Source organism: Typha latifolia, chromosome 4 (genome assembly GCF_019914945.1).
Source record: "Typha latifolia isolate L0001 chromosome 4, TyphaL0001v2, whole genome shotgun sequence".
Taxonomy (NCBI): Eukaryota; Viridiplantae; Streptophyta; class Magnoliopsida; order Poales; family Typhaceae; genus Typha; species Typha latifolia.
Genome location: NC_133089.1, coordinates 16,247,956 through 16,260,690, shown reverse-complemented (window position 1 = coordinate 16,260,690; position 12,735 = coordinate 16,247,956). Strand labels below are relative to the sequence as shown.

At 38.8% G+C, this 12,735-nt stretch overlaps 3 protein-coding genes across 3 annotated transcripts; 1 reads left to right on the top strand and 2 right to left on the bottom strand.

Annotated features, from left to right (window-relative positions):
• Nucleotides 1-597: 597 nt before the first annotated feature.
• LOC140785459 (putative methylesterase 11, chloroplastic) lies at nucleotides 598-3,842 on the bottom strand. The gene is made up of 5 exons (XM_073133280.1): nucleotides 3,302-3,842; nucleotides 2,306-2,542; nucleotides 1,805-1,948; nucleotides 1,313-1,444; nucleotides 598-1,214 (listed from the first exon to the last, which is right to left on the bottom strand). Exons 1-5 carry the CDS (start codon nucleotides 3,680-3,682, stop codon nucleotides 927-929), a joined length of 1,182 nt encoding a protein of 393 aa, XP_072989381.1. The 5' UTR covers nucleotides 3,683-3,842; the 3' UTR covers nucleotides 598-926.
• A 1,874-nt stretch (nucleotides 3,843-5,716) lies between these two features.
• LOC140786468 (uncharacterized) lies at nucleotides 5,717-8,303 on the bottom strand. Its single transcript, XM_073134925.1, has 3 exons — nucleotides 7,779-8,303; nucleotides 6,237-6,393; nucleotides 5,717-6,011 (listed from the first exon to the last, which is right to left on the bottom strand). Exons 1-3 carry the CDS (start codon nucleotides 8,034-8,036, stop codon nucleotides 5,881-5,883), a joined length of 546 nt encoding a protein of 181 aa, XP_072991026.1. The 5' UTR covers nucleotides 8,037-8,303; the 3' UTR covers nucleotides 5,717-5,880.
• Nucleotides 8,304-8,342: 39 nt separating this feature from the next.
• LOC140786469 (uncharacterized) lies at nucleotides 8,343-12,175 on the top strand. The gene is made up of 3 exons (XM_073134926.1): nucleotides 8,343-8,494; nucleotides 11,608-11,686; nucleotides 11,964-12,175. Exons 1-3 carry the CDS (start codon nucleotides 8,343-8,345, stop codon nucleotides 12,030-12,032), a joined length of 300 nt encoding a protein of 99 aa, XP_072991027.1. The 3' UTR covers nucleotides 12,033-12,175.
• The last annotated feature ends 560 nt before the right edge of the window (nucleotides 12,176-12,735 follow it).

The window sequence follows — 12,735 nt, the reverse complement described above, 5'->3', positions numbered from 1 at the left end:
TTTATTTTCGTTATTTTTAAAATAAATATGTATCTAACTTTAATATGATACGAAGTGAATGAAAAAAATAGTCAAGAAGTATTTTTTTATATATAAAATTACTATGAATATTTTTTGATTTGATATAAAATAAATTGATAAAATAGATTTTAAAAGTAAAATAGTAATTATTAGGTTTATGTGTGGCATAAAATATAATATTAATAAATAGTGTTTGTATTTTATAATTGGTAAAGAGTTATATTATAAAATAAGAAAATAAATATTTTTGAAGTGAGTGGGGCTAAAGAGTACGAGTAGTCGGATGGTCCCTGGTTCATGCTAGGCATTAGTTCCATGAATCAATATTAATTGGATAAGGTAAAGAATGGTTGTTATTGCTATTGTTACAAGAGAACCATAACATATTCCAACAACTTGAAGATGAAAAGAAAGGCCAGTATCTAAAATATAGCAACTCAACCTTCTAACTTTTCCAATTCAGAGATTACTTATCAGCATGAGTTGCATATAAAAGGCCAAAGCTATCATGAATTTACACTGCAATTCTAACACTATAATGAGACCTCTTCTCAATATAAGAAGAAGAAGAAGAAGAAGATCTTAAATCTGGCTTTTTTATTAGTACATGACAGGTAAGTTCATATACTTGTAAATACAACAAGATTCTGGAAAGACAGGAATGGGTTAAAACTTGGAGAAAGTCTTCTTACTAGTTGTCAGCAGATACTACATCAATGTGAGCATAAATATGGAGAAACAGGTTACCCAAGTATCCACAAATAATACTGTAGAGTGACCTGCCACTGTAGTCGAGCATGCAAATTGCAAGAGGCTGATCGTACGCGCATCTTTGACCTATGCAGCAAGCATCTACGTGTTCCCCATTACAGGCAGTCAAAAAATTGTTTTAGATGAGAATCATCTCAAGAAACCTGGGTTGAGGGGATCCTAGCAATTTCCATTAAGAGTTTGTGCAAAGCCTGTGGCTTTGAGAAGAAAGGCGAATGATCAGATCCTTTCAGCCTGAAAACCTTTTCTGGTGGATTAGCTTCACACATGCTCTGCTGTAGAGAGAGGGGAATTGCATTGTCCTCTGTGGTCTCTATATAGAATCTCTGAACTGATCCGTATTTCTCGTCTGAGAGAGAGAGTTTCTCCAATGTTGGTGCAAAGGGGATGGGCCTCATAGAAACCAAAGCCAGGGAAACATCCTTGGGAAACCAACAAAGTGTAAGAGATCACCAAATAATGCTGTAATAAGAAATTCTCAACTTTATCATCTTTATCTCAATCAACCAGAAATACATACCTTAGCAGGACTTTGATTAAACAGCAAGTCTTTTAACAAAGCCTTATCGAGATTGATAGCTGTAGGAGGCTGGTCCTTCCCATTTGAATAGACAAACATCTGTGCCTGTCGAAGCAGATCATTTGTGTCGGCCTATAATGGAGATTGAGGTTAGATTAGGGTTAGCATCATCTTCTGTGACGACGTAATTAACATGCTACACACACACTACAGATCATAACCTCTAGTCTATCACAGTTTTGAATGATCATCTTTTAGAATCTTTCAGTTCAACTTGAGATAACTTCATACCTTCAGGTCCTATACAAAGAATACAATCATCCCTTGATTCTTTATGTAGGTGTGAAATATACCAATATTCTAAGAACAGTATATCCATAAATTCATCTTCAATTTGAGATTTCAATCAAGAGAAAATCACAAGCCCATAATCTTAAGGAGATGAATTAGAGTTCTAAATGTGATTGCATCATTGCAAGGATGGATAAAAACCTGCTGTGAGAACATATCAAGAATACTACAGCCATTCGTCAGCATTGCTGCACAGAGAAAAACAGCTTTGGCAACTTTATGTGGGAACATTTCCATAACATACGATATACAGGCACCACCAAAATCATGCCCCACCAAAATCACCTGCAGAAAATGCAGCCAATTATAATTTTCAAAGATGTGACTGCAACCAGAAGTTGTATGCATCACATGAAAAGTGTTTCTAAACCATGCTTTCAGATTCTTCAGTTGCAGCTCCTTATAACTAGAAAAGAGGAATTAACAACCCCAGTATAAAGGGTATCTGCCATATGGAAGATACAGCTGCATCACTGACAAGAATTTGATAGAGCCTAGAGGATGTCTTTAATGACATTTTTTTATGTGTAATTACTCCTCCAATTTAGAAGTATACTAAGAGAAAATGATAACCAAGTAAAGTACAATCACTTAGGACTAGTTATAAGAATAATGCTTGGGAATATAAGGAAGAATGTAAACCTTTTCCCCTTCGCTGAGGTTTTCAAGAAAACTTGTAAGTGGATCAGCATATTCAGAAATGCTGGTTATTTTATTTGTATCAAAAGAATGAATTCCAGAGCCTGCGAGATCTATAGCATTGACTTTGAACCCACTGTCTTCAAGAAGTGCTATAGTTTTGTACCAACACCAAGCACCAAAACCACCACCATTTACAAGAACAATATTTTTGGTCTCCAAATCATCAACTTTTATTTCCTGTTTCAAAAGGTAAAAGTAACCATGGATTACACAATCAACAAGATAAAGGAGAAGGGTAGAAGAAAACATGTTCATCGTGATTGTCAATATTAGAAGAACAGTGTCCGAGTGGAAGCTATATCATATATCGTCCATAGACAAGTATATGAGGAATAATAATATTTAGTTTCTTATTGTAGAACATCAGAGAGCTATAAAGAAAAAACTGGAGGGAGATCACCAAAATGTAAGCACAGGATCCACCGGCGTCAAGTCGCATGAAAACAGTGACATTCGTGTACAAGAGAACAAGAGGATCAAACATAAACAGAAAGCTGCATATCTCCTTATCAAAGAGTAAAGTGTAACATCTGAAACAAAAAGACAGTCAGAAAAAACAATATTCAAGAAACAAATAGGAGATAGTAAGAGAGGATAGTTACTTCATCATTCCCGCTGCACTAAATTGCAATTGCAGGGAGATCTATCTTTATGGTGCTAAATAGTTTCCTCGGATACACATATATAACTTCTCAAACAAGTTTCCAAATAAATTATTGATTGTCTACGTATATTCCATAATTCTCCAAATTAGTAACACTCATCTATTACTCGCGATATTAAAAAAATATCCCTTCACATTTAAAAAATATTAAAAAAACTATAAATTATAACCACGCCATGCATCAAGTTCAAAATTTTCTTGATCATCCAATCAATACTAATGAAAGTAACCCAATCGATCATATAATCCAAATTAATCGAATCAAATCCAACCTGATTTACCAACTGCTGGGGCTGCAGAACCTGATCGGCGAGCGACCTCGGCCGCGAGCTGGAGCTCCTCGGCAGCGCCTGCTTCTTCTGGCCCGGACCCGGATGTCTCAACGACGTTGACCGATCAAACGGCACTGCGGCGGCGCCTCCTCCGCTGCCGTTATGCTGAAGCACGATCGCCGCCGCCGCTGCGAGGGCTTGCTCGTGGATCAAAGCCTCCTCCGACATCTCCTTCCTCCCTGGACGCCTCCACCGCTCACTCGACCCCAGAGCCCCCGCCGCCGCCATCGCCGACGACGTCACACCGCCGCGGCGTCGACCCGGCGGCAGCCGTCTCTTAGTCTCCTCCCCGTCAGAGAAGCACGATAGGAGAGCGCCCATGGCAAGCGCATGAGAGAATCAGAGCAAATTTGGGAGGATTTTGGGAAATCTAGGGATTTGAGAGGGGGTTTGCGCTGCAATCTTCTTTCTTTCTTCGTCTCGTCTAGTAGTATTTTTGAAAGACGGCGGAGGAAAAAGAGAACCCGAAAGATACTTATACGGGCACTATAAAGATCAAACCGCATAAAAGTCCATTTGAATTTGTAAATTACGATTCTTATACCCAAAAAACAATTCCCTAAAAACATTGGACGTCTAACGCAAAATTTCCATACATTTCCGAGCATAATTTGCACCCAGAATTTGACCCATTCACTATCTTGTGGATCGTGCACTCCTCATTCAACGGAAACTAATGGGTCCCCCGATCCGAGGGCCGTGGTCGGTGGATTCTGTCTGCAACCTCGGGTGTAGGAATTTCCTGCAGTCGGGGTATTTAGCAGTTTAACCCCTAGAATTTAAATAAATAAGACAATAAATAGATTTTTCCGAGTGTGTACGAGTTTGGATCCAGTCTTTGCTACTCGAAGTTGCCAAGTAAGAATGGATACTAAGCTTTTGACTTGTTCAAAATAATTAGGCACTGTGGGTTTTTATTTCTTTAGGAAACGTAGAGGAATGGAACTAGAAAATAAAAATAGCCAAAGTATTCAAAATTCAAAATTCAATCATAAAAAATTGCTTCCATTTCTTCAACAATGAAGCATTCAGTCCTTCATTTCACGCTAATTGACCCCAAAAAGGAGGAAAGAAACTCAACTTTGACATCCAGAGCAGAGAATGTGGAGATGATTTCTTCATGTCAAGATTGTACTCTCGCAAATTTATTTGCGACTCCCAGTTCAAGAAGAATGACTATTTGGTAGGTTCCTTTTTTGATGATTAATAAACAATGTAGGTGGAAGGTTAGAGTTCCAATTAATTCATAGAGTAGAAGTTTGCTTAAATGGTTCTCACATGTCACATGCCCCCTCTCCCAAAAAGATAGCTTCAAGTTGCTTCAGACTTGTCTTTGTGGGAAAGCAATGTGGAGAAGATGAGCAGCATCATTGCACCATGCCTGCCTCATAGGGGCATAACAAATAGATTGGATTCCATGAGAAATTTGAGGGGTTTTTTGTTCACTTTATGCTTTATAATAACAGAGGAAGGTGGCAGGTAAGTGACTGAGGCCTTCATGGTTTCAGGTGATTAAAGCTCTCACTCCTGACTAAAAAAGGCTGATGATGAATCTATTATCATAACTATCAAATGCAAATGGGAACAGGAGAATACATGATCTATGTCTTTATTAATACACATTTGACTCCAGAAATTTTCAATTCTTTTCTTCTTCTTCTTCATTTGAGTGAATTACACCCTCTTTACTTGTGTCTCCTTCAGAAAGAGAAAATGGCATCTTATATTTAGATATTGTTCTTCGATCTTAGGATAGCATGCAAGAATACTTTGGTTGGCAGCCAGTTCCAAAGTAGCTTCCAGCAGATCGTATGCTCTTCCTTTAGGTGCGGTCATCAAATCCAGAAGATGGAGCTGGTTGGTTACATCACTCAAATTGAGTGAAGATATGTAGAATGTGAGATCCATGGTGCCTTGACCTTCCTATTACGAGTTGCTCGTTAGTCGTTCCCCATCTCTGTTAACATCCAAGAAGCGATGATGCGAGACTGCCATGGCACAGGCTTGACCTCTCCTTTGTCAGTCGTTCAAAGGCACAGGCGTGACCCAAGGCTCTGTGGCCCAGCCGTGACTCAGGATATTTGTAACAAAAAACAAAAAAAAAAAAGAAGAAAAAAACACCGTTTGAGTCAAGACCCAAAACCAGCTCTAGTTATAATAACCACGAGATTATCTTTACATTTCGCTTTGCTATAAGAAAGAGTCATCTTTGCTTGCTAGTTTCCCCCACTAGAAATAAGAGCAATTCCGCAACTTTACAGGCACAACCTGTGAGATAACTTTCGCAGCTTGTGATTCAGAATCTTTTTAGAGAATTATTTAGAGATGGACGGTGCAAAGTGAATAAGAATTCAGTTTTGCATGACAGAACTTGTCGATAAACTTTTGTATTGCAGAAACAACTGTGAAGCTGTTACAAAGAAGGCAATTCAGTTGATAAATAAGATAGGATATTACACTTCTTTGGGATTGGCAAAAGAAGGAAAAGGAAACCGTGGTAGGTGAAAAAAGTCTTAATATCAGCCATCAGATACAGAGTCATTTCTACTTAGTGTCTGTATGATGGCTTCTAAAACTTTGATTTCACTGTCCTTCTTTGATATCTCCTCTTGTTTTGCTCGCAGCTCTTCCATGTGCAACTTGAACACCTCTGCAAGTGTAGAAAAGCATATCGTATCAACTAATGATTTCAAATTCAGGCCAAACACAGATCTTCAAAGGCTTTGTAGAAAAAGTTTGTGATAGTGATATAAACATATAATTTCTTTTCCTTGTTATGCAGACCATCTTTCTTTTTTTCATTTATACAGTAACACAGTTTATCAATTGACGCATATATCTAAAAGAGAGTATGATTAGGTATGAAGAATGATACTTGAAGTGTTCTCCAGTTCCTTTGTAATTTCCTGCGCACGTAATTCAGCAGCTCGCTGAGCTGCTTCAGCTTGACGTTTGTCAGAGCGAGCTCGAGCTGCTGCTGCAATTGCTGCATCAAGCTCTCGTTCCAAAGTCTCCACCCTCTGTTCAAGAGTCTGAAGAAGAGAACTGATGCAATTACTGGTAGAACAAAAGGCTGCCATGCCATAAGGTTAAATTTTCAAGTAAAGTTTTCACATATTACTAGCATCACACCAGTCACCATATGACATTTTCCAGCCTGCCAAATATTTCAATAAAATACGATAAAACCTTTCCTAGCAGGAGAAGCAAAATAAAGAAACCACCTATACTAAAATTTTAATGCAAGATAGATGACCTACTCTAACTAATGAGTCCTTGAATCAATCGAAAATCAAAAAGAATCATTTTAAGGATTATGCTATCTTTAACCCACATTGAGAGCGAGAAGACCTTTCTTGACATGTAAATGTGGGAAATTCCAATTCCTCAAATGACAAAGGGCCCATTAGGTCCATTTAGTTACTAGATCACTGAACTCGATGGAGGGCAAGAAAGAGTTTCATAGCTCTTGCTATTGCAAGAAAAGAATTAAATACAGACTACATCAGCACACACAATTCCCATTTTTCTCTGATTCGTGCGTATATGTTGAAGAATGCTTCTATTCGACAGATTCAATGTTATGATTCTGCAAACTATTGGAAGATATACAATAAGGTATAACCTCCAACTTTTTCCACTAAAAGTTTACCTGTTACTCAATCACTATGATGTTTGAAATTCTGCATACATTGACTAACTGCTAAATTCAGTTTTTACAAGAGATTTGTTAATTGGAAAGGCGGTCTTTTGCGAGTAGCCATAAACTTTTTCATTTTGCCCTCGATTTCAGATCAGCAACTTTGAGTAGCCCCTTCCACTTCCTATAGATTCTCTTGTTTCACCCTATATTTGTTAGACATGAAGCTTTCTTTCATTGTGTTGGGACAGATAAAAACAGAAGAGGTTGAGCTGCTTCAATTATGCCATGTCCTACCTACTTGAACTAGAGCCTAGAAACCATCAGTTAGTCTGTCCACAAAGTCCCAATTGCTAACTTCAAACTATCTAATTCGGTAATATAATGGCCACGAATCCCAAGATGAAGACATACAGAGATCCCATGTAGAAGCACCAAGTTCCAAAAAGTAGAAGAATAAGAACCAATTGGAAGAAGAGACATAAAACCTAGAAAAGGTGAAATTTTGCAGAGAAAAGTCCAATTTCATGGATTGCAGTTATCTTGTGTTCCCATTTGGATCAAAAGAGGCAGATTTCAATCGAATAAATCGATTGGTGCATAATCAACCCGTCCCAAACATAAACTTCTTCAAAATTTTCCCCGGCGGACGAATTATAAAAAGAAAAAAAAACAAGGATCAACCCAAACCAGCAAAAGGCGCGAACTTGGGAACGATTCGAGCCATACGAACTCGTGAGTATCTTAGAAGAGATCGGAGAGGAATGAAGGACATACTTTGATCGTCCTAGCCTGGTCGGCGGTGAGGGAAGCCTTGGCGAACGTGTCCTCCTCTACGAAGACGGCCTTCTTCGCAAGAAGCTTCTGAAGTGAGTCCAAATTGGATCCCATCTCCGAGAGGTTGACGATGGCTGCCTTCCACCTCTCTCCCCCTCCGCCGGCGCCTGCGCCGCCCTTCTCCTTCGCCGCCATCGCCGTAGATTCCGGTCGGGCCTTCCTCTTTACTTCTCTTACTTGATTAGGATTTCTTCGCATCGATGTCAAGCGACCGATTGAAGGGTTAAAATGAAGATTTTATAATATAAGGGTGTTATCTGTAATATTACACATCAGTAGAAAGTGGCAAAAAGCCAAAAACCAACATGGAGGTACTTGTCTGCAATTTTCTCTTTGTTGAGGAACAAAAAGGTAAATAAACACAAGATGAATCACCACCGTTAATCTCTTCATAGACGGGCAAGATCGAACCGGGTGTGAGGATAAAATTATCCATTATCCAGGATAATGCCGGGCGACGAGTAAAGCAAGCGATAGAAGGAGAGAAGAGGAGAGGGTTTTGTGATGGAGAAGTACTTTGGGAACGCGTATCGAGGTGATCCAGGAGTTCCCCACACGGATCCGGAGAGGTTCGTGAACATATGGATCGGATCCTTCGCCTTCTCCGCCCTCACCTGGTCCAACCCTTACATGTGGCAGCTCTCCAACCAGTTCAAGTAAGTAAACTGTTCTAATGTTAGGGTGTCTTGGTTTCTCTTTTACCTTCTTCGTATTGGTGGAATTGTGTGCTGGTTTGATAAAATTTTGGTTCTTTTGAGTACAAACCGATACAATTTGATAGCTAAGTCACTTGCAAGGAGGAAATGAAGGAGATGACCGGAGTCTGGATTTATGAGAGGGAGAGAGAGGGGAAAGATTGCATCTTTTGTGAGATAATGGAGAATTGTATGATATTTTTTGGAGAGGAAATTTGTGGAGAAGATGGTGAATTGAAGCTCCAATGGTGCAAAATTCGTTACTTTTTTATTTGCGACAAGCATCAATATTTGCTTTTAGGGTTTCGGTAACTGTCTTACTTTATTATTGTTTTCTTGTTTTCATATATTGTGATTTGTTTTCTATCACAGCAGTTGCATTATACGGGTATATGTGGAAAATGAATCAGATAAATCTACTATTAGTATGGTTAATGATTTGGGACGGCCCTTTTGAGGATTTGATTATCTATGGATGATATGAGATGATGTGACTGCATCGTGTATAAATGAAGCTTATTAAGGACCATGGAACTTGAGAAGAGCTAGGGAAATTCTAGGACTGTTCACTACTGATGTGCTAGTAGAAGTGCCTTTCTTTTATGAAAGGATATAGTACGATCAGTAAGAAATTGATTGTGTGATGTTAACTAAGTAAAATTTCTTTACACATCCATATGTCCCGTCAATGCGAAAATAGTTTGTTCCACATTGCATAAACTTTAAGTAGCCCATAGAGCTTTACTTTGCTCTAGGACAAACATAACTCAAACGATATAGTACTTTGCACCGGCTACTCTAAAAGCTTAAACTATTAGAAAATGATGATCTTTATATTTTATACTTTTACATCCCCCACACTTCTGTGCTTCATATAAGCTCAAGAACTGAACTTAAATTTATTGGGTTGGATATTTTATATTTTAAATAATAAATGTGCTTTGATAGGATTTGAACTCAAAATTTCTAGTCTGATGTCATGTTAACTAACTAACTATTCTAAAAGTTTAAGCTGTTAGAGAATAGTGATTTTTATATTTTTATATTTGAGCACTTTGAAAATCTTGGACATGCTATAAACAAGGATGGGGTTCTTGGCAATCTCAAGAAATGATGTGCCTATTTATGTCGAAATTCCATATTGTTGGTTTTTGTTGCATCAATTCGAGACACCATTTATCCCCAGAATGGTATTGGTTGGCAAAATTTGAGTAAAACTTAGTTTTAAAATAACAGTGAGTTAGAATGAAGTTGAATTTATGTTAACTTTTTGTCAATGAATGCATTCTTGATCTGTACTGCATCTTCAGAAAAGTGGGCCATAAGATTGCACTCAATATTCTTTTGACACGCTGTTAGTCATGTTTAAGGTGATACGTGAGGAGCCAAATAACTTGAGCCTGTTCCTGCTGAATCCAACTTGAAACACAGAATGACAGAGAATGAATTATCTTTAATTAGTTACTACATTGATCACAATTTGTGTGGTTTATATGAAGCATCCATGTCTTACCCTAGCGCAAGAATGCAGCTTTATAATTTTTATTATAGTTCTGTTATAGATGTTCATACCCAGTCCTTTTGCTTTGAAGTTATTGTAGATTAAACCAGATGACTTAGCTGATCCTATCAAGCTATCAGTATTAGTGGAATGTCCAAAACGTTGAGTGTAATTTTCATTCATACCTGGCCAAAATGAGGTTTCTGTTTTCAATAGTTTCGGCTGGTGCCCCTTCAGCTTCAGCTTCTCCAATTTGCAGGATAAGTAACCAATCCCCCTGAATGCAGAAAGACTTAAAAGAAAGAATAGCACATGATAGAAGCAAATTTAATCATTCTTTAGGAAGTCAGTACTGTTGGGACTTTTGGCCTTTTATGGCTTTATGGTGAGGCTGTAATGACCTCTGACATCTTCCATTCACATAAGTCGTCATCATGTCAGAGGATCAATATATATATATATATATATAAGAGTTTAAGAGGACGACTTAGACATTGCGTATTGAGATATAGGTTTGTGAGAACGCAAAAACCTAATACCATGATTTAGCTGTAACCTACTAATACAAGACTTTCTAGAAAGCATGCGTAAAGGTGATCTTATGTATGAAAAATATAGTTATATAATCTGGTTTGCCCGTGATGCAGTTCTTAACTTCTCTCTAGGGGTGTAAATGAGCCGAGCCTGAGCGTCGACTCCGACTCAGGCTCGGCTCGAAATTAATTTCGAGCCTTAGAATTGGGCTCAGGCTCGGCTCGGCTCAGCTCAACTCGAGCCGAGTTCGAGCCTGAAATGAGCCTATCATCAAACCTAATTCAAGCCGAGCCGGATCGAGCTAGACTAAGCAAGATCAACCCCAAGCCGAGCCAAAGAAGAAGAAAATCGGGGCCTACGGGACGGTGCTGGGGGACCTGCCGGAGAGTTGTGTGGCGGAGGTGCTGATCCACGGCGGCTTGCCGTCGCCGAAAGAGGGAGAAGCGGCACTGTGGCAGCAGCTTGGCGAAGGAGGACAAGGCAACACCGGCGCATCGCAACGGAGGAGGAGGCGGGGATGTGAAAATGGGATTTGGGGATTGGGGATTGGGGTTTTTCTCACCCCTTTTATACCAAGCCTATCAAGCCAAGCTTATCGAGCTCGCCTGAGCGAGCCGACTCCAGCTCAGGCTCGGCTCGATATTAATTTCAAGCCGGTTTTGACGGCTCGGGCTCGGCTCATCTCTAACCGAGCCGAACCCGAGCCGCTTATTTAAATTGACAGCCTACTTCTCTTATGTATCATTTATTACCTTGATTTTCCAACTCATGCTACAGGCAGTTTTGGGCCCCATTGATATTCTAAAAGTGATCTTGATGCCATATACTATTAGAAATTCTATAATTGGAGACTCAAACATGTTGATCTTATTACTTATCTTGCAGAAAAAGTATTATCTTCAATCATGATAAATTTCTTGAATGTTATAAAACAAACATGTGGTCTATAAATTATATGGTGGTGACTAATCAATTTTTGTACTGACCTATGTGCAAGATGCATATTTACCTGGCATTTCCTTGGTTAAATATTGTGCAGCTGGCATGATAAAGCTATGATGTTTGAACACTACCATTGGAAGAAAGCCGTGGATAAGAAGCAACCATATCAGTTTAAGGTAACACAGTGAATTATGATTGATTGATCATCCTGTCCTCTTTGGCAATTTTGTCAATTTCAAACAGCTCTCTTTTTTCCTTTTGTTTGTTTTAAGCAACTCACTGGGAATCCAGATTTTAGAGTTCCATTATTGACTAATTGATGAATTGAACATTTCAGAGCAAGTAGACCATATAGGGGGGTTTGAACAGTTGGTTCAGAGCCAGTTTGTTAAGCATTTGTATTATTAACCTGTTGCTGTACTATTAACACTTGTATGCTTTCTCTCTTTTCAGTGGAACCAGTACATGAGCAAGCCATTAAGGGACTCCTACTACTTCAACTGGCCTGTCTACTTCCCATAACTATGCAGATATGTTGGTCTGCTATATTGTTGTTCTGAACAAACAGATAGTGAGAGTTGTTTTCATGTGGATCAGCCTTGAGGTGTTGTAACTTGTGGGTGAACTGGGTCCATTTTATAAAAACTAAGATGTTCTTGCAGTTATTTATGTTGGTCTGTGCTTTTGCCTTGATTTTTACCAATATATACAATCAAGATCAGTATGGGCAACTGATGGCCCCATATTGGTAAGTTCTGATTCCAGTAATATGTTCCTGATAAGAATTTTTGTTTGCATGGAACACTGCAATACACTTTCTGTGATCATTTCATACTATATCCTTAACCCAGATAAGGTGTCTGTCTCATGGTCCACAGGGTTGCAAATGAGCTGAAGCTTTAACATGAGTGGACCCTGGCAAGTTTTACTTGGATCCATTTATTTTTATGAGCTAATCTATCACCATGTAATTAATTTTCCAAGTGCACATGCAATGTACTGAATTGGTAACAGGAAACTTAAATAAGAGGACCTTCAGTGGGTCAGATCTGGTTAAAAGTGGTTTGGAAGTTTGTCCTCCCATGGAATGGGTCATATATTTGCTCCAGATGAGTACATGACTACTAGGATTAGCATTAGTGGAAGGGTCAGATTTGATGCGTTTTGATCGGGTCGTAGTAACGTGAATATGAACACGATCCATTTGTTAGATGGATTAATAAAT

Excerpts from the sequence above, each read along its gene's own strand:
- LOC140785459 (XM_073133280.1), bottom strand. The coding sequence starts at position 3,682 with ATGGGCGCTCTCCTATCGTGCTTCTCTGACGGGGAGGAGACTAAGAGA. Across the intron at positions 2,543-3,301 it reads CCCAGCAGTTGGTAAATCAG|GAAATAAAAGTTGATGATTT; the intron begins GTTGGATTTGAT and ends CTTTTGAAACAG. Across the intron at positions 1,949-2,305 it reads ACCTCAGCGAAGGGGAAAAG|GTGATTTTGGTGGGGCATGA; the intron begins GTTTACATTCTT and ends CATTTTCTGCAG.
- LOC140786468 (XM_073134925.1), bottom strand. The coding sequence starts at position 8,036 with ATGCGAAGAAATCCTAATCAAGTAAGAGAAGTAAAGAGGAAGGCCCGA. Across the intron at positions 6,394-7,778 it reads ACCAGGCTAGGACGATCAAA|ACTCTTGAACAGAGGGTGGA; the intron begins GTATGTCCTTCA and ends TCTCTTCTTCAG. Across the intron at positions 6,012-6,236 it reads GGAACTGGAGAACACTTCAA|AGGTGTTCAAGTTGCACATG; the intron begins GTATCATTCTTC and ends CTACACTTGCAG.
- LOC140786469 (XM_073134926.1), top strand. The coding sequence starts at position 8,343 with ATGGAGAAGTACTTTGGGAACGCGTATCGAGGTGATCCAGGAGTTCCC. Across the intron at positions 8,495-11,607 it reads CAGCTCTCCAACCAGTTCAA|CTGGCATGATAAAGCTATGA; the intron begins GTAAGTAAACTG and ends AATATTGTGCAG. Across the intron at positions 11,687-11,963 it reads AGCAACCATATCAGTTTAAG|TGGAACCAGTACATGAGCAA; the intron begins GTAACACAGTGA and ends CTCTCTTTTCAG.